Source organism: Podarcis erhardii, assembly GCF_964252035.2.
Source record: "Podarcis erhardii genome assembly, chromosome: 11".
NCBI classification, from domain to species: domain Eukaryota; kingdom Metazoa; phylum Chordata; class Lepidosauria; order Squamata; family Lacertidae; genus Podarcis; species Podarcis erhardii.
In genome coordinates, this window is record NC_138501.1 from 3,656,414 (window position 1) to 3,678,051 (window position 21,638).

General features: G+C 39.4%; 2 protein-coding genes across 3 annotated transcripts in view; both read left to right on the top strand.

Annotated features, from left to right (window-relative positions):
* Window positions 1–7,839, top strand: part of LOC309352473 (proprotein convertase subtilisin/kexin type 5-like) — a 169,413-nt gene extending 161,574 nt beyond the window's left edge. For both annotated transcript variants that reach the window (XM_081880950.1, XM_081880951.1), the window contains exons 16-21: window positions 168–361; window positions 2,202–2,286; window positions 3,034–3,131; window positions 3,417–3,546; window positions 4,349–4,464; window positions 7,449–7,839. In XM_081880950.1, the coding sequence (XP_081737076.1) occupies window positions 168–361; window positions 2,202–2,286; window positions 3,034–3,131; window positions 3,417–3,546; window positions 4,349–4,464; window positions 7,449–7,564 (739 nt within the window). In that variant the 3' untranslated portion in view covers window positions 7,565–7,839. The remainder of the gene's footprint in view (window positions 1–167; window positions 362–2,201; window positions 2,287–3,033; window positions 3,132–3,416; window positions 3,547–4,348; window positions 4,465–7,448) is intronic.
* A 3,569-nt stretch (window positions 7,840–11,408) lies between these two features.
* LOC309352300 (proprotein convertase subtilisin/kexin type 5-like) overlaps window positions 11,409–21,638 on the top strand; it is a gene marked incomplete at its 5' end in the record, with an annotated part of 61,882 nt that continues 51,652 nt past the window's right edge. Inside the window, 2 exons of the mRNA XM_081880663.1 lie at window positions 11,409–11,476; window positions 18,807–18,917. Of these exons, the coding sequence (XP_081736789.1) occupies window positions 11,409–11,476; window positions 18,807–18,917 (179 nt within the window). The remainder of the gene's footprint in view (window positions 11,477–18,806; window positions 18,918–21,638) is intronic.

The window sequence follows — 21,638 nt, forward strand, 5'->3', positions numbered from 1 at the left end:
GACTAGGACAGCCGAACAGGGCTTTGGACACAAATGAGACTGGCTTGGTTTGTGCCATCCATAAACAAGAGGAATGCCACTGTGCTTTCTAATCAACGCAGTTGCTTTTTTCCTGCCAAATTCATTGATAATTCTGACTCAGTCTTTTATTATCTTGTACAATGAAGAATCTGTGTTCCCAACTGTCCTCCTGGTCACTACAGCGCCGACAAGAAACGCTGTAAAAAGTGCTCACCCAACTGTGAAACATGTTTTGGAAGCCACAGTGATCAATGTAATACCTGTAAACCTGGTTACTATATCAATGAAGAGTCCAGGAATTGTGTTACCAGCTGTCCAGATGGGTTTTACCTGGATAATAGTAAGTATTTAAAAACAAAACCCTGTTATAATATTGGAAATAATTGGAAATCTTCAAGTTGCCATTAATGCATATTAAGGCTGATGGTATTTATTAAACCATTCCATACTGCCTTTCCATTTCAGTTTGAACACTCAAGTCACATATCAGAATTCTAAATATACCACTGAATAAACACATAAAAATAAACACATAAAAACAGATAACAGCAATAAAAAACAACAACAATCATAATATAAAGGAAATCTGGCATAATACAGTCAGACATCAGGGATCACGAAGAAATTAATTTCAGTTCATATTTAAAGGTGAATTTCTAAAGCTTGTGCTTCCCAAAATAAAATGAGAACCAAAACACACTCATTTTTCAAAATTCGTACTAATCAAAATTCTCCAACCAAACAATGTCTACAAATATGGATTTATTGAGACAAAGTTTGTATAAAAATTAACATATTAGTGGAAATAACATACTGAACACAGTGAGACTTAGTTCTAGGTAAACATGTATGGGATGTTAGTCTCCCTTTTTATGCCCAGGACATTTCATTCTACAATGGCATTGCCACCCCCTACCACATTTCTGGTTTTCCCCATTGTTTCTCTTCTTTTTCATACTCTTTTTGTAAAACATACTGATTTTAGTTCCTCAGTCAGGGTGGTTATCTTTATGTCTGCAGCACTGATGCCAACTACTCAGAAGATAGGAGCTTTTACACACACAAGAAAGTTCCCCGTGATAATGAATGTCTACAATCTACACTTTAATTCTATACAGCGTCATGTACATATTTTAAATAATAATAAAAATTATTACATGGATATGTATACAAGAAGTTTATTTCTACAGGACCCAGTGGTTATGTGCTATGAAGAACAGCAAATAAAGTCTTTTTTTAAAAAAAAATAAATGTAGCTTGTTATCTTTTGGCATTACTGAAAAGGTTTACTACAACTCAACGAGGAAAAGTTTACAGAATTGACTCCATGTTAGTACTTCAGCAGCACAGAATATTACTGTATCGGCCTGAATATAAGCCTTTCCTAAATTCTGACCGCGAAAAATAAAAGTGCAGCTTAAATTTGCAACCTTACAAAAACTGGCTTTTATGATATCGCTGCTGAAACAAACATACGGTAAAATGGAAGGGGTGTGAGTGCCTGTGGAATTTTAAGGGAACTGCTTATATTCGGTGTCAGGGAACTGCCATCAGGGCCAGAGGAAGAGAGTGGGCTCCAGAGGGGTTCCAGAGAGCATCCCGGGATGGGGAGAGGCAGCCCATCTTCTGGGGAAGAGAATCAGCGTAGCACCAGTGGAGAAGGGGGGCAGATGGGGGAATCGGCGAGGCAGTCCCATGACTCCTCGCCGGGGACCAGCAGGGAGAGTAAGGGCCCTCCACTGCCCACACCCTCCTTGCGCAGAAGGCTTCCGCGCAGGGAGAGTAGGCGGAGACTAGGCGTCAAAGAGCTTCTTTGCTGGAAGAAGTTCAAGAAACGCCCACTGACGGATTCTGCCAGCGATTGAGACAGCCACGGGCGAGTGGCTGTCCGGACAGAAAAGGTTCACTCAGGCAACCCAGCCAGGTGTGGCGCCGATTTACGCACGAGCAACCCCTAGAACCATTACATTCGGGTACTGTCTTTTTTTTCTCCCCCCCCCCCTTGAATTTTAAAGGTGCTGCTTATATTCAGGTGTGGCTTATATTCAGGCCAATACGGTGTATTTTATTCAGCTCCTATTTGTGGTATCACATTAGGAATAGCAATAAGCAAGGAGACAAAAATATATTATTGCATGTAATTGAACTGGGTTCTTTTCGTTGTGTTCCTTTTTTTTCAGATAAGATTGTATGCCGTAAGTGCAGTGAAAACTGTAAGACATGCACTGAATTTCAAACCTGCACAGAATGCAGACATGGCCTAAGGTAAGGAAATGATAGATTGTATTGAACATGGTAGCAAGGAAAGTTAAATAATATTATTTAACCTTCACATTACAATCTGCTGAAGTGTAATATTCATTATATGTGTAATCATGGACAACACTGAATAAAAAAAATGAAAAGCTGAGGAAAATGAAAGCTGTGGTCCGTTTAATATACAGTGACTGCATTTGCGTGTCAAAGTGGGCCATAAATCATGGCTTACTGTGAATGATCAGCATGTTAGCACATGCTCTCAATTTGATCCTGTTTCATTCTACCCTTCCTAACCAGGAGCCTTGATTCCCATAATGAGCAAACCAAAAGTTGTGGTTTGTTTCTCTCTAAACAAACTTCAGTGGTAAGCCAAAGTTTGTTCTTGCATTTCCAATCCTGGCTTGTTTGGGTTTACACATCACGTTAATGCAAGGCCTGTAATTTGTTGCTGCTGGCGCCAGGACAGGCAGAACAAAATTCAGCAGAGAGCACTAGCCTGCTACTCGTTCATGTATAAGTGCGGGAGCGGAGAAAGACTTGCTTACCGAGGCTTTTTTTACAGAAAGCCTCTGTAAGCAAGTCATTTCACCAGACTGACCCTAAACTCATGGCGTGGTACTGAACACAAGTGTTCCTCAGAGTAGATGCATTTGTTTGAACATTAACAATATGTTAACTATTGCCAAAAAAAATCCATACAGAAGTGCCACATGCTAATCAGCAGTTTCTAATTCTGCTTGTGTATCTCTGTAGTTTACAAGGATCCAGGTGTGTCATCCGCTGCGAATCAGGAAAATACTACAATGGCAGGGACTGTGAGCCATGCCACCATTCCTGTGCTTCTTGTGCAGGTACCTCTGATATCTTTTCATCAATGTTCAATCCCTTTTGCGATAAAAGGGGGGGGGCATTTTTTGTAGGCTGTTAATTAGCTACACTATAGCACTTCTTCCGGTGCTAGGACCTTTCTGTACTTATACTTGACTTCATTTTTTAAATCTTTTTGAAATAACTTTTCATTAAGTACACAATCCTATTCAATGTATTTTCAGTAGTCATTCATACTTCTGTGTGCATTGTCTCTATGCTCTGCTGCAAATTTGTCAATATGTTACCTTGTTCTGTTGACTTCTGAGGTCCAGGAGCAGATGCTTGCATAAACTGCACGGAAGAGTATCTTATGGAGAATGGGAGGTGTGTGCTGGCTTGTAACAATGGCTACTACTTTGATCACTCGCTACAAAATGGATACAAAACTTGCAAAAGGTAAAAAGTATTCCTCAAAAACCAAATACATCTATTTAGTTATGTAAACCATAACTAATTTGAGAATATAGTTCTGGAATATGATACTATTATTTAGTGAAGAATGACAATCAAGCAAAACCTTCAGACATAAATTTAATACTTGCTTTTCTTGTGAGTTCTTTGTGTAATTCCTGTATTTGTAAGATTTGATTATGTGCTAGAAGATACGTTTTATGCATCACATTCATGTCCAGGGATAGAAAAAAAGAGCTGGCAGTGCTTTGGAAGAAATGGAGACTTTTTTTCTCCATAGCCAAATTAATGCTAGCTTTTCACTGAAGGAGACTTCAGCAGTCAGCACTATAGAGTGACCGTAGTAAAATACTAGACTTCAGGAAACTTACTCATCTGGCTCCAGCGTTCAGCAGTCTTATGCTATTCTCCTTTGGAGAAGAATTTCCCAACTATTTATCTCTCTTCTACCCACCCACCATTTTCTTCCGTCTTCTATCCTTCACAATTGTTTCACAAGATAATGTATATAAAGTGTTTTGAAAATCCACAAGAGCTATATAAACGCTTATTATTTTATTCCATCCTATTGTCTTGCAACGGGCCCATGAGATTCCTTTCCACTTTTAAGGCGCCTTGGGGTTCTTTCACCTATATACACATGTTATTTATTTGTCATATTTGTGACATATTCCACTTTCTGTACTTAGCTTCAGCACCTCTTGATATGAAATGAAGGAATCAAACAGTTTTTGATACTGAGACAATGTGATTAACCATATATTTAACTTACTGTCTTTTCATTAAGATGTGATGCCAGCTGTTTTGGGTGCAGTGGTCCAGGAGAGAAAAACTGTACAAGTTGTCCAAATGGCTATATCTTAGAAACAGGTCTCTGCACAGTTGGTCTAGTCTGTAAAGATGGTAAGTATTTTTCCCGGTTTTTGTCTTTTTCCAGATTCTTCACATCTGTTTCATATAACATAGCCGTAGTAGACTCAATTCATTATGGTTTTCAATTCACAAGAATAGAATGCATGTGCTACTATTTATTTATTTTTTCATGTAACATCCATAACTTTGGCAGCTGTTTACGAATATTTAGCAATATTATAAACTAAAAGCAGTCTGAGTGGTAGGGATATTCTGCAGCAGAGGAACTGAGCCTTGCTGGGCTCACACCAGCCAGCAAAAAAAAGTGAAACCACATCACACACACTTGGTTGTTGTTTGCCTTGCCCTTCCACTGAAACAACAATTCTACAGGGTGGAAGAAGGAGAATCTAAGGCAGAAGAATCACCAAAGCTCTCCCATTGTTTCTTGGGTGCCTCCCTCATTTCCCCTTCCAGTCATTCCAATGGGATCTATTCTTATTGTCCCTCCAACTACAGGATTATATCCTAAAGTAATAATCTATTTTTATTTATCTCTTTAAATGCCATGATTCACAAAACAAGAAGCAGAATCCATGAACAACATTCCATAAAATAGTAAATGTACATATGGGAGAGGCTGAAAGTTATTTTTAATTTTTGGAGTCTTAAAGGGAGCTATATAAGGGGGTAACAAGTGGGAAATGGGGGCTGCTGGGACTGATATATTTTCTGAGAAATGCACATTTGCTCTAATTAATAAACTAATTAATACTATTGGAAAAATATTTTGTACCTTTTTCCATATATTCATCCATTAAATTATAGGTGCCCCGTGTCTATTTTTACTGCAATACAGTAGAAAAAAAAGTTATGAAAATGTGATTACTGACATTTCTGAGTGTCATCATCTACATAGTGCCTGCTATCCCTTTATTATTGATTTTAATTTAAGAATGTGTTTTTTACCCAAAGACTGTTTATGAGTAAACTATCATTCATGGAGTGAAATGTTTTTTCCCCAAAATACAAATGTGCTTCTCAAAACACATTTGGAGATCTTAGCTGGGATAATGCTGGACAACTATATATGTTTGGTTGAGAGGGTCCATCCAAATTCCAGGATATATATTTCTGCACTAGTCTAAAAACTGAAGGACAGATTTCAGAAGACAACAAGGGCTAGAGGATATAATTTTGCATACTATTTAAAATAAGTAAATTATCAAAGTGGACATCCGACCAGTGATCATCAGTAGCATGCACCCCTGTGGAATGATGATGATTCCCACCATGTTCATTTTCCTGGCTTTTTAATCCAGAGGAGTTACTAGTAAAATTCTCTTAATTGCATCAGCAGCACTACCTATAAATTACCCAAATATGCTGACCATATTACGTTTTGCTAAATGGGCATGCTTATTCTGTCAACTCGTGTGCTATTTTCTTCAAGGCCTCAATCCCTTGTGCAAAGATAGTGTATAAGACAAAAACAAGCCATCTGAGAAAAGCAAGCAAATTGTGCCTCCTTTCACATATTTCACACTTTTTAGACTGTGCTGTGATGCACAACCCAGAAATCCTAATCAAATGTTTACTGAAGACTAAGCTTGTAGTAGAAAAAGTACTGGTTCCTGTAAACAATGTCCATTCTAGTTGACTTTATCAGCATTCAAAGTAAAGTGTGTTGGAACAAAGTTGCACAATGGAGCAGCCCATTCCTGTGGATTCTGTTAAGTTCACCGCAGTTTTGCTCTTCCTTTTGATTAGGGGAGAAAAGCTCCATGGGAACTCTAAAGCCGTTTGACAAACAGTGCCAGATTACTAGATTTCCTAGATTACTAAGGAAGCCTCAGCTGATTGGCATGACAGAATAGCATATTTTAATGGTGGCTCGTGTGTGGATTGCCCCCTTGTCTTCAGATATCCATGCCTTTCACCCACAATCCCCTGCTTCTTGTTCCCCGTTCCTGTGAACCAGCTGCTTTTGTGTCTTACCAACATCCCCTTATCCTCTACTGTGGGGCTGTGGGACACCTGCTGGCAACTTTCCCTTCTAGCTTTGATGACTGCACTCCCCTTCCCAAGTGTTTTCTCCCATTTCATGATTTGTATCCAGTGACAATTTCCTCCAAACTGAAAATTTCACCTTTCCAGATTCTACCTCACATTCTGCCTTCCCCTTCCCTAGATGCTCTTAGAGCCACTCCACACTTTACTCAAGAGTGTGAACTAAGGTGCAACACATTTATTTTAATAATGGGATTTCCATTACAACCTGAGTGAAAACGATCATTATTTCCAGAGACTTTATGGCCAGTACAATACAGTTCACTCATTACTTTTTACTCATATTGTGGGAGGCAGGTAAGGGGGGGCGGGTTGTAGACCACACCTAAGGCCCAGACCAGATTAAGATTTCTCCAGAAAGTAACAAGTGAACAGACCCATAAAAGCTTTTGATTGTCACTGGTTATTTCCTAACCACAAACACTTATTTTTGGAGTAGAAAGCTTTAGGAACAGGATTAATGGGTGATATTCAACTAAGCTTTACTCAGGGTAGGCCAGTTGAAATTAAAGAGCATGATTAAGTTAGGTCCAGTGTAAATTGAACTAAATGAACTAAATGAAACTTGGTTGAATACCACCCACTATTCAGTACAATTTTCAGTAAATATTCTTGGGATGTGGCTGTTTATTCAACAGTATTCATAATACTCAATAAATACCTTCCACTGTATTTTTCACTGTTTTCTAATATTTTTCTTTCTGGTCTCCCCCCCCCCCGCCCCTCCTTTCATGAATGGATACAAATCACTCCTTCCTGGAACACAATATTTCTTCCTGAAAACAAATGCTGTTGTGACTGAAACTCCCTTTGATGAAAACACAATTTCCTATTTGTTACCTGCTACCTGCTCCTGAATGGTCTCTTCCATCAAATTTGCCTGTCTGACAAATTAAATCTTCCTTCACTTGATACCATGCTGTTTAAAACTCCAACTTCTCTTCACTCTCTTTGACCTCTGGAAGCAACGGAAGAATCTTGGGCCGAAGGAGGCTTCTGTATGCTAGTGAAAAAGAACAATCTTTGTCAACGAAAAGTACTTCAGCAACTTTGCTGCAGAACATGTACACTAAAAGGCTGAATTGGCACCTCTCCAAGTTCTCTTGCTCCTGTAGACTTATAGATTAATCCATATTATTAAAAATGGGGAAAAACAAACAAACCACCTTTCTCTCTCTCTTTCTCTATCTCCCCTTTGGGGAGAGAGTGAACTGTATGTTGGAACTTAAAATAGAAAACTACAACAAGCCTACCTTTCTTAACCGGGTGTTTAGAACAAAGCATCCTGGATCACAGTGTCAGTATGGTATGACCAAAGCATTTGATGCCAAAATTAAAGATTTGATTTCCTATCAACTTAAGGATATTCCTGCATATTTTTTTCACATTCTCATTTCCTTTTTCCTGGTTGTTTCCCCTTCAAGATGTGTAGAGTGTTTCAAGAATACAACACAAGTTTACAAGGATTAAAACAGAACAAAAAAACATGCTTGCATTAGTCTTTTTTGTGCTTATATAATCAGAACGTGGAAGAATGTTAGGCAATTAAGCAATCCTTAAGAGAATTAGAAACAACCTTCAAATCAGAGCTATGCTCAACATCCACTGCAATATTAGAAGACTCTAATGCATCTGCCTATGGTTTCTAGTCGTATCCTATATTGTGTGTTGTTTGTTTTAATTATACTGCATTTGTTACATTTTGCCAAAAAACATTTTAAGGTGTAGCCATGTTAACTGGTATATTTTGAAAGCTGACATTTTTGTCATAGTTTTATTATATTTTTAAAGGTGCAAAGTTCTTAAACATTCAGGGCTTTCTTCCTGCTGTGAATAAACTCTGAAAGGTGCAGAGTCCTGTTAAGGTTTTGATTTTTTTTAAAAAATGTAGTTTTCATACTTGAAACTGGAATGCACCAATAATCATGAATAATATGGATCCACTCTTTTAGACATGGGGCACTACTCAGATGACCAGCACACAAATCCAGAAACCCTTTGCATTTATGTGAGCTGTGATGTATACATGGATTTCTCCATTCACTTGACTGGTTAGAGCATCCCAACTCCTGCATCCTTTTATGCAGCTAGAACTGCCTTCTCCATGAAAGTGAAAGTTACCTCCCTACTATTACAATGTATGCACTGCCATGTGCCTGCCCTTCTGGAGGTAGATATACAATGGCTTGTTCATTAGTTTTAATACATTCTAAACCTTATACATACACGGTAGGCTGTTTTCTGCCCACTGATTGCATTCTCTGGATTGTGGCGATGGTGTACAGGGGTTGGTGTTGAGATCTATCTTGCAATGAAACTTCTACAAAATGTTTGCATGTTTGGTGCCTATAACTGAAATACACTGAACCAAATTTAACTATTGATGTTCATACATCATCAATGGAACATAAAAGAGTGGACCAATATGGTACTTGTGCAATAATAGTTAATTTATAGTTCTAGGCCTGGTGCTATTCATATTCTGCTATCATATAATAAGTAGAGAAAATCTCACCCGCAAAAACCCCCTTAAAACTATATATATATTGTATTTTCTAGGCAATCTAGAAATAGCATTTAAGTGCAGTTCATACATTCCTACATGGGAAAATAAACGTATGATAGATTATTTGAGATAAAAACATTATTACGATAGATTATTTGAGATAAAAACAGGGACCCAAATTTCTTCCTTCAAAATAATTTGTTTCACTGTGTATGTCAAATCTAAAATAGGTTTACTTTATCATGAAATAAAACAGAACTTTCCAGATTTCTGAAAGCACCATTAATAGCCCCTAAACATTACAAATGGTTGTGCCAGTTTGTAGAAACAACAAAGCCCTCTTTTAACAGAAAAGCTGAATTATTCCAAAAGATAACTCCCTCTAGATCACCACCAAATATATTGTTCAAAAGAACTCACTTTTAAGATTAAAATTGTACGATTTGTCACTTTAGGCCTCAGGGTTTGAATATATACTGTCATTATCAATTTAATAGTTATTATTATAAACTTAAACTCATTAATAGACATGCAAAATGGCAGTGGATTAAGTATGCATAAGTGCCCAAGATGGAGTCAATAGGCCACTTAGTGTTAGTTCCTTTCATTTATGTTCTAGAGACAACTCTCTGAGTTAGGGAAAATTTTATTGTAATAAAATAATCATAACCACTTACAGGTTTTATTACCATCAAGTGGTATATAAGTTTTGTTAAACAAACATGCAAGTAACGTAGTGACAAATGGAGACACTTATTACTAACATAACAGAATAAAGAGTACAACTCTTCTAAAAACTATCCGGGATCCGCACAATGGGGAAAAGAGAATTTGTTGCAAGTGCCTTTCACACAGCACACAGCAAGAAACTCATTGCATTCCACTCTCAGGTTCCCCTCCTGTGGTATCTTGTCTGGCTGCAGTAAGGAGCAAAAGGAAAGTTAGAGTCCCTAAAACTCATTCAGAAGGTACCTAGAATAGAAAGAAATGCACAAGCAGATGATCTGTGACAAAGCACCTGAAAAGTCATTTACTTTAAACTGGAAATGCTAACAGTATTTTTGGCTTTAAAGTGGTGAAAATGGGGAAACATCAGACATCATGTCACTGATGCAGCTGAGATATTTATGATTAAGTCCCACTGAAATCAGTGGAGCTTAAGTACAATCACATATAATTTGTCAAGCTTATTTCAACAGAAATTAAGTTTGGCTTAAAGATGCTGGGCCTGGGCTGGTGACTGTGTCTTCTAGGAAACCACAGTCAGCTTGATATGTTTAGTTCCATTGGCATCTATCTACTTACTAAAAATTCTGAAACTATCACAACTCTGTTGGTACTAATTTAACTGCTAGTACTCTCTGGAATGCTTTGTTTTTCTACATAACATTATTAACAAGAAAATAATGCTTTCAAAGTTTAAGTTAATGGTATATATATTATATAAATAAATAAATATTATATTATATATATATATATTCCTAATTGTGATATAATGTATTGAATTGTAAAGAATTTATTTGGATACTTACAAATGCTTCTAACACAACTATAGAAAAGAATTTAATTTTTTTAATACTGACACATTGTTAAATCCAGATACATTTTTACTGAGGAATACTGTACATGTGTAAAATGTCCAGTTGTTATTTGTAAAATAGGGTAGTACTGTTGTAATTGATATTGGCCAAAATCAATGTTATTCCATATTTTATTTTTTATTAAATTAACCTACATTCCTGTTCCTTTGGTGTAGTAAAGCACATTTATGAACCATATGCATACAGTTCTATGCTTAGAAGGGGACGTAGTTTTTCTGGGCTTCTCTTCTTCCCCCACCCCATTTTTTTCAAGAAGCAATTTGGTACTAAAAAAGAAATCACTGAAATAAAGTGAAATAATGTTTTAAATTAAATATATGTTTGTCTATAAAAAGAAAAAATACTGGTGTCTGCAACAATCTGATAGTGTTTTTGAATCGTGGTATCGATCAGCTTGGACATCTCTTCAGCTGATGCAGAATTTTCACTTTAGAGGACAGGAGGAGAAGTGAGGCTTAGCTGCACTTTATGCAAAGGGCCAAATGAGTGACACAGTTCACCCAGCACAGGAAGGAGCAGCCCTTTTTGGCACTGAAGACCACATGCACAAGGAAGCTGCGTGTCTGTGGGTGGAGCCAGACCTGGTATCCCCCTCATTCTTCCACCACTCTAATAAAACACACACAGACACATTTACATATACAGTCGTACCTCAGAATTCGAACAGAATCCATTCTGGAAGTCCGTTCGACTTCCAAAGTGTTCAGAAATCAAGGTATGGCTTCTAATTGGCTGCAGGAAACTCCTGCAGCCAAATGGAAGCCTCGTTGGACGTTCAGGTTCCAAAGAACGTTGGTTTGTGGCATTCGGAAGCCAAAATGGACGAGTGCCAAGGTGTTCGACAACCAAGATACGACTGTACATCCAAATTTACTCTCTCTCACAGGTGCATGACTTCTCCACACTCTCACACACGTGTACCAAACATTCCCCCACTCTCTAATATGCAACCTTCTATTCTTTCCCCTCCCATATGTTAATATGTGTATGTGTATCTTATCCCCACCCCCATCAGCAGCCATAGGATCACTGGAAAGTGGAGGCTTTAGTCTCCCCTCCCACCAGCAATTCCAAAGAAGCCAAAGTTGCAGCCCAGCAACATGGGAATAGCTGAGTTTTCTCCACTGCCTGGGCAGGAGGGTGAGCCACGTAGAGAGCAGCTGAGGGTGACAGGTTGCCAGCATGTGCTCTAGTGCATGCAGAAACAAAAAGCATGATCATCATGATCATGAGGCAATCATGCTTGGATTTTATTCCACACAGTGGCGTGTAAGCAATGGCTAACTTAAAGTAATAGCAGCCCATTAAATAGTTTGAGAACTGCTGGACATTTATTCCTATAGGCCAGCGGTGTCTGCGATTTACTCCCACTGTAAATAAACTGGCAGTGATCTACCCATTGGATTGACCAGAGTTGTTGAGCTTTTTGAGGGGGGAGAGAAATATGTTGGTTCCTTAGAATAATATCCAATGGACAGCAAAAATCATACACAAATATGGAGCAAAGCTCACAGGGGCCTGGTTCACATGTAACAGTAAGCCAAACTATGGCTGACTGGGACCACACAAATGTGCAGTATCCTGGAGAATTTACATATGGCCCTTCATCATGAAAAAGCCCAGTTTCTCATTTTTCCAGCGTTTTCTGATTTTTTTAAAAAATCAGGAAACTTCTTCAGCATTTTAGTTCAAATTTCTTCAAATGAACTCATTTTTTTAAAAAAACTAATGTACACATTTTTGCAAGTACTTTTTTGGGATAGAATGTATTTTGTACACTATTTTCACTAATCTGTTTTTATTGACCTTTTCCCCCATATATGCATTTTTATAGACATTGGTTAGTTGCACAGCTAAGCTGCATCCCAAAGTCTGGACAAGAGTAAATTTCAAAGGGTGGCTATGCTTCAGTTCTCATATTATTTCAGAAAGTGTGATTTTAATATATTCTGCTTTGAATGTGAACTGAATCCAGTTTCTTCCCCCTCCATACTGTTCTGACAGTATCAAACACATCCTCCACATCTTGAGCTTCATTTCTTCATTTTTTTACCTGTGCTGCTGCACTTTGCCTTTTTGCCCACTGTGATCTCTTTCCTCTGCCTCTGGACTCCTTGCCTTGAATTTCCTGCCTCCAGAAATGTCTTTCAACTCAAGTCCGCAGTCTGATCTATACAGAGAACACTCTCTGTATCTAAGGATTACATGTTTTACGTAATTCCAGCCAGACAACTCCTTCTTTGAGGGCGGCTGTAATGTGAGCATTTGCTTGCTTGCAGCTTTGTTTCCTGCACAGTTTGAATATGTATGCACGTTCCCATGCTGCCACACATTTCTGCCATTAGTATTAGAGGATTCACAATACAATATAGATTTATGAATATAAGTATTGCACTTGGATAGACTAAAAATGTATCCAAAGTATCATAAACAACTTTCAACACATGTGTTTCTCTGAAGCAGTAACACATTTTAACAATCCTCCCCATATTATAATATTTACACGGAGAATAACTGGTGGAAGTGCTCCTACATCTTCAAAATGTAACATGGAAATTACCTTCAGCAGGTTACCAGTTTCCATGCAGACAATTCAATAGCAGAGAAGCCACTGCTTAAGCCAACTAAAAGGCTATGCACCTGACTCCTTTCCAAACACTAATACTGTATGTGCAAAGCTTTATGAAGATGCAAATTTCTAAACTAAAGCTGCATTCCTAAGCATATTTACTAGGAAGCAAAATCCATTGAACTTAAGCTGTACTTTGATCTTCATTGACCTCAAGTGATACATTAGAACAGCCTTCACCAACCTGCTTCCCTCTAGATGGACTACAAATCCCATCAGCCCTGGTCAGAAATAAGCCTGCATTAGAAAGTGTTCCATAATTCTTCCCTTCATGAAATATTAATTTCAATTGTATTTTATGTTTTTAATCAGGTATGTGAACTGCCTCAGGAGGGCATTACAGTGAAAGGCAACCTATGACTGCTGAGACTAAATCGATAAACAAAATGTCTAATGTCGCCTGGTCAACTGCAAATCCAGTGAGGGATTTCCCAGCGCAGTATCACTGCTCGAAGCTGTATTGTTACCCATGTGAGGCAGTGGATGCAGGAGGATGGAGTTCCCATCCCTTTCCTGTATTCTTACCCCGTCAATATGGGGGAGGGGGGGAGCCATTTTGAGCTTCACAGCTACCAGAAGAGAAAGAGGCGGCAACCTTGCCCACCAGGAGCTGCTCCTTGTGAGGGCGCCCTAAGCAAGAAAGTGCCCTTAGGGTGCGCTCTGGTGAAGGATATTTTCAAAGTGACTTGCTAAGAAGCCCAGAGTGGTGCTTCCTTTCCATTTCTGGCCATTCCTCCGTCTGGTCTACTCACCCAGAGAAGCACAGGTGGGGACTCATCCAAGACCCCCCCCCCCGCCCCTGTGGTACTCCATGGGTGGGGATGACAGAAGCAGTGGTGGTGGCTGGAAGCATGGGCTCCCTGCACTATTCTGGACTCCTGACTCACTTCTGCCATTGCTACCCAGCTAGAGCAGAATACCTTTACCTCCATGCCTTGCATGGCTAACACCACACCACCACCACCTCATTGTTTCTGTGACTGATCTCAGCACCCAGAAGCAGTGGAACAAAGACAGAGGAATGGTGTGGCAGAGCCAGTATTGATTTAATATGAAAAAATAAATGAGGTCAGAATTAGTCCCTATGGGTGACAGCATTTGCGCATGCATTTCAAACAGTGAAGTCTACCATTACTGAAAGTACCAACAATTCACCATGCCACTGCATTTTATTCATTATTGTCAGTTTTCAGTAGTTGGAAAAATAACTAGAAAAAATTATCCCCCTCCCCCGATGAATTTGTGATAGTCTCTTCCCTCTGCTTCAAGATATTGTTAGCCAAAGGAAGGGTGGCCACAGTTTTCAGAATGGTGAATGAAATCAACAAGCCCCACCCACTTCCTGATTCGCACCAAATATTGACAAATCATACCCAAAATAGCCTTCTAAAAATAGTTACTATGGTGGGCATTACAAAAGATAGGGGGCTGCCCCTGCTTCTGTTAGTCAAGCATTGAATGATCAGAGAGCCCATCAGGGAGAACGAAGTGGACAAACCCATCTCTGCCCATGAAGTGGATGTGGGAACGGTCCCATAATGTGTCCATTTGCAAACTGTTCTCTGTCTAATCAGAGATGTTTGGAGGAAGTTAAATTCTGGGCTAGGTCCCCAAAATGCATTTCCCCACAAAGGTATAAAATAAGGAGATGAGTGAGCAGCTGCTTAATTATGATCTTTATATATTCCAGAAGTAGTGTGTGTCAATTCTTGGGGAGAACATGACTTAAAGATTATGATTCCATTGATTTTTTTAACAGTATTTTAGAAATATGGGCATTGTCTACCATAATGCCAAATGCAGCCAATTTGATAGAGGCTGAAGGTGGAGGAACTTACACAGTACAGTAGACATTGTACAAAGAGAGCAACAGGAATGGTCAAAGAATGATTTAATACAAGGCTAATAGTATATCGACAGATTCTATAGCCCAGGGGAAATCATAAGATCAGAGTCCGCAGGAACACCCACAGAACTTCTCAGTGAAACATTTCTTTCCACTGTATTGCCATCAGCTTTTATTGCTCTGTGGAAATCCTGTGTATTGAATTGTTGCATAATTACTCCCTTACAGCACCCAGTAGTGTACTAGGTGCTTCATTTTTTCTGTGGATCAGAGGCACAAAAACCAGGTCTATGCCTGGAGGAAATTTGTTATTTCCTGTAATATATATGGTTTATACTGGGGAAAAAATGTCTATTTGTGTTTCATATCTCCCTGAAAGATAATTTGTGTTGATATAATTCTCTATATTGTTTTCCCGTAAATATGGATCACATAAATATTAAACTGTATTTTGGGTAGTTACTTTGGGTAATGCAGGTTTTGGAGAGAAAACCACTATCAGAAAACCAGACTTTCTTCCATTTCACGTCCTCATTTACTTGGATTCTTTCACAGGAGCTGTAACCTTTATATTCACAGCTTATCAGCTTGGCGAGTAGCCTCATGCTCCCCTCTCTTTCTTCTCTCTGCACACCCTGGTTTCGATGCAAACATCCCTGGTTTCATATCCTGGTTAGTAATCTGTGATTAAACCACAGTTTTCCAGTTTGGAGGAGGAAATTGGTTTCAATATCACTGCAAGGAGGGAATACACAAGGACACAGCTTGTTCGCAGACAAATAAACCATAGTTATTGGCCTGGGACCATTACATCTCAGCCCCAGATGCTGTAATGGAAAATCTGTCTCACTAATCTGCTGAAAGTCAGGACACCAGTATGCATATAGTTAAACATAACCCATCTTTGTATATGGAATTCAATATACAATGAAAACCATTTAACAGCAGCAGCCAAATATTAAGCAAGCATAATACCCTAAGAACATTCTGTCCAATATACTGAATTCATTCATTGTCAGAGAGGTCCCACCTGCCCTCCCTTCTTCCCTGAGATATATCCTGGTCTTGGAAGTGGAGAAGTGCTACTTGCTGTGTCACAAGTGTTACTAAACCAGATATAAATCGGATAAAAATGTGGATTTCTTCATTAATACTTTTGTATTTGCTATGTGCACAAGAAAAGTAAGTTAAATATAATTTTAAAAATACTTCTTGAAGACAAAAAAGTAAGGTGGAAAGGCTCAGCATTTTCACTCCATGCCAGACACAAATGTGCTAATGATTCCTGGAAATCAGTGTATGTTTGCAAATCCCTTGGTGCAAAACAGTTCATTTGTTATAGAGAATTCCAAATGAGTTTAGAGCCAACTCTGCAGACTGAATTCCTCCAGAGATGTGTCATTTCTCTATCTCTCAAGCTATCTACCATGCTTATTTATGCTGAGCAGAACAAATTATGTCCAAAATTTATTCTATTCCCTTTTCATCCCAACCAAAACCACATTTTGAAAGACCCCCATTTCCAAATTCTTCTATATACAGACTATATTTCATCTCCGCACTCAGCTATTGAAACTTGTGTGCCTGGTGTTCTTCTGTGCGCCATGTCCTGCTTTTACACAAAAGAAACACGTTTTCCTACTTCTTATATGCTACTCTGTCCACCTGTGCTTCTCACCTTCGGTCCACTCACAAATCTTTAGATATTTTTTAAAAATTAAATGTATGCCACTATTCGTTTTTTTTAATCAAAGCAGTTTACAACAAACATACAAAAAAGGCATGTAAAATTTTAAATCAGAGATCAGCTATTACAGATAGATATTTTCTTAATTGCCTGCAAAAGCTTGGTGGCATAGAAAAGTTTTCAGAGACTTCTGAATATTAAAGCAGCAGGCACCTCCCAAATCCCTACTGGCAGCACATTCCCCAGGATGGTGCTCCCACACATTATTTCTGTGACCAAGCTGCAATATAAGAGTTGAGGTGGCCCCTAAGGCACCCTGCACCTATGTTAATACAAGTACCCTTAAACTGGTGGTATTTCCCTCATTCTACTAGCTATTTTGTGGCTGCCACATCACATGATATTACCTATTTTGTTTTGTTTTTCAGCTCACATTAATAAGCATGTAAAGAGTTTCTCCAAACTGTAAGCCAGCCCTTTTTGAATTATTATTTGCTTTTACAAAATCTATGATTGACCAGTCTGGTTGTGCAATGCCCTACGTGTTAGCTTTTCTTTTTCCAATCCATGTTTTTTAAAAATACAATTAAGCACTGTCCATTCCAAGATATCGAGTGCTTTCCAAAATGGTTGTTTATTGTGATATCAATGCTCCTTGTGTATGCATGTTCTTTGCATCATCCACAAGATATTATTGGCATCAAAATGCCGGCCAAAATCCCCACACCACCTCTACAATTTAAATTGGATCTACCACTTCCAGGAAAAATCTGCTATTTTTTAAAAAAAGACACTGTGGCCAACATCCCCATGGCAATATCTCAACAACTTGTTTGCAGGGATCACCCACTAAGGGTTTCTTCACATGTTACTATCAGCTGAGAAGAATGAGTTACACAACCGCTTTCTGCCTTTCCAGAGTAGTATGTGAAAGGAGAAGTTAGATCTGTCTCCTTCATAGGTAAATATAGGAGCTATTCCTGTAACAAGCAAACCCAATAAAGTATTCCATGACATCAAGCATAGGGTGGCAATTTAAGGTATTTTTAAAAAGGGAATGCTGATCCCCATCATCATCATCATTGTCATCCTTATTCCCTTTGTTAAAATACCTTAAATTGCCACCCTATGCTTGAGAATCGTTTCTCATAATTCTTCTAAAGGTATCCCTGCCCGTACGGGCCAGTCTTGACAGACTCTAGGATTGTGCGCTCATCTCACTTAAGAGGCCGGGGGCCAGCGCTGTCCAGAGACACTTCCGGGTCACGTGGCCAGTGTAACGAGGCTGCTCCGGCAAACCGGCACCAGAGCAGCACACGGAAATGCCGTTTACCTTCCTGCTATAAAGCGGTACCTATTATTTACTTGCACTTAGAGGTGCTTTCGAACTGCTAGGTGGGCAGGAGCTGGGACCGCAGACGGGAGCTCACCCCGCCACGGGGATTCGAACCGCCGACCATGCGATCGGCAAGCCCTAGGCGCTGAGGTTTTACCCACAGCGCCACCCGCGTCCCCATAATTCTTCTACATAACACAAACTCATCTTAGGAGCCTTTCACACATCTCCAGCTGGAATAAACTACCAGGGAGTATATTACACCAATTCTGGCCCAACTACACCGGCTACCTATTATTTTCTGGGCTCAGTTCAAAGTCCTGGTTTTGACCTATAAAGCAAGTACTCAAGGACCACCTCTCCACAGATGAACCAGCCAGGACCCTGCACTCTTCACAATAAGAACATAGGAAGCTGCCTTATACCGAGTCAGACTCTCTTGTCCATCTGGCCCAGGGGCATGACTGGCCACTGAGGCATCTCTGCAGCTTTCATCTGGTCTCTGACCCCTGATGTATTCTTGAACTCTATGGCTGTGCCTTAAGCAATTTGTGCCTGTGGCCTGACCAGTACCGCTGCAAGCCTCGAACAAAGCTTAGGAACAGGAGCTTGGACACCCACAAAACTGACAAGGTGTTTTCTTCATCTGGTATTATGATGCCTTCTTGTGCAAAAGGCTTTGTCTGTAACATATAACAGAAATTAAGTAATAAATAAGCTCTTATTTGTCAGGGGAAAATATCGACCCTCTTGGTAACTGTCAGGTCTGTGATGATTCCTGTTCTAAGTGCCCAGAACCAACGTCAGAGAACTGCACTGGCTGTACAAGGTACGTGATTATTCTTCATTAGTGGGGGGGGGGGTCTGTAGCTCCCTGAAACTTGCATCATGGTCCATGTCTAGCGCATTACAGGTCAAGCTGCTCTGTAAGTTGAAGAGGAAGCCAAGCATGTGATGAAACAATAACATGTTTTACGTATCCAAGTCTGGAATGATCCACACAGTCTAACAAAATACCTATTTCAGGAGTGGGGAGCCTTCAGATGTTGCTAGACCACAACTCCCATCCTCCTTGACAATGCCCACAAAATCTGGGATGACCATAGGACAACTGACCTATTTAGACATGTTGAATTGAATGAAGTGTTTGATTGTCTCCAAAATTATGAAAGGATTTCTAGCAGCTCTTTGTAGAACCACATAGCCTGATATGATTTCAGTTCAGCTCCATTCATATCACTGTTTTGAATATTTTTCTCTGCAATGTACAGGCTATTTGCAAATAAGATTACTCTAGCTTTGTACTTCACCTGAGTTCTTACATCTCTCTCTCTCTCTCTCTCTCTCTCTCTCTCTCTCCTCTTACTATGTTTTCCTTTATTTTTAACTTTTTAGATGTATCTAATGCACCCTAGGTGCTTTTAAGGTTATAGAAAATGCAATAAGAAATCATGAGAAGCAAAAGAAAGTGAAACATAAATGATTGTACTGCATATAGGAATAAGTCACGAGGCTAACAGAAGAAAAATGCTTTGAAGCATGCTATTTTTAATTTATTGGCAGCTGGCCCTCTCAACTCTCAGAATCTCCTGGGTCCTCTGGTGCTTTATGGCCTTTTAATAGCTTGGACCAAACCAAGTAATGAATGACACTTCAATAATGCCACCTGGCATTCAGCGGAGATGAGTTCCTACCTTAAGGTTTTCTTTTGCTTCCACAAAGTATGAAACAAGTCTTGTGGGTCTTCCCAAATTGAAAGGTCTTGTGAAAAAATTCCTTTGGGATAACATTACACAACTAGTGTCTTCTATTGTTTGCATCGGCTGTCAGGATATTTCCCTATTTTTAAAAAAGAATGACTAAGCTCCTACTTCTTGATGCATCATGAAAATTACCAGTTGCTCTGCTATCCTACCCATCCCCCTTTTTATATATTATTATTTTACTATTACTATTTGCATCAAGCCACTACCTGTTTCAGTTTAAAGATGAATAATCTATTCTGTAGCATAATTTATCAGAAAAACTCTGAAGAATTCAGGATAAAGATCTGTACTGACAAAAAAAGATAATGAAGACATTTTTACATTTATGACTCGTCCAAATTTGAGCATTGTTTGGCTGTTTATTTACTTCCCACACCCTTCAAATTTGATCAGAGTAGTCTACACCACCGTGTATTTGAATCTGTATATAAGCAGCAACTACAGTCTTTCCTGTTCATAACAGTAGGCATGCCCTGCATTTGCCCCTGTCTCCTAATTTGTTGATTTTATTACGCTATTCATATGCCAACTGGGAATACATGCAGAGAGCTTCACACCAACCCTCAATGCTTTTTTCTTTTGTTTTTAAATTACCTGTCCATGAAGTGGGCAGAAGCACATAGTCAGGCAATTGTAAGTTTGCTTGTGCACTTTTTAAGATTTGTGCAAATCTCTGGGTCGAGGGGGGGGCGGGGGGAGAGAAATCATTCCATTCAGGAGCATACTGAAAATAGTTATGAGCACAGTCAGAAAAGAAATGAATGCACTGAGGAAATAGCAGACCCTCCAAGTGTCCCTGTTTTCCAGGGACAGTCCCAGATTCACAGAAGCCGTCCCATTTTCTGTTCTGATCCCACAACGTCCCGCTCTTCCTTTGTTGTTGTTGTTTAGTCGTTTAGTCGTGTCCAACTCTTCGTGACCCCATGGACCAGAGCACGCCAGGCACTCCTGTCTTCTACTGCCTCCCGCAGTTTGGTCAAACTCATGCTGGTAGCTTCAAGAACACCATCCAACCGTCTCGTCCTCTGTCGTCCCCTTCTCCTTGTGCCCTCCATCTTTCCCAACATCAGGGTCTTTTCCAGGGAGTCTTCTCTTCTCACATGAGGTGGCCAAAGTACTGGAGCCTCAGCTTCACGATCTGTCCTTCCGCTCTTCCTTAGGATGCCCCTATTTTCATCAGAGAAACGTTGGAGGTTATGGGGCTATGTGACTCCCGATGCAAGGAGATAAGCAACTATACAACCTTTAGAAGATATCTGAAGGCAGCCCTATATAGAGAATGTTTAATGTTTTATTATGTTTATATATATGTTGAAAGTGGCTGGGGAAACCCAGTCAGATGGGTGGGGTATAAATAATAAAATTGTTCTTATTATGGAATTGGACATTCCCGTTTTCACTGAAGAAATGTTGGAGGATATGACATAGTGGGCAATGAAAGGAGAGTATCAGAAAGTGACCATTGATCCACCCACCTCAAAACATGGAAAACAATCACCTGAGACCTTGAGTAGAGTGATGTGGAACCCGATTTCCCCCAATTTTTTGGATTGTCCACAAATCAAATACACCTAAATTTATAAAGGGAAAGCATTAAGACTGGTGTTCTTACAGGGTAACGTCATGTGGACCAATTAAATGAAAATGCCAACAGCTGCAAACACACAGTACAGTACAGTACAGTACAGTACAGTACAGTACAGTACAGTGTGGTCAACACCCCCAGATTTTGTTGGCAAAAATCATTCTGAAGTGCCTCATGATTTCTCAAAAACAGGTCATCA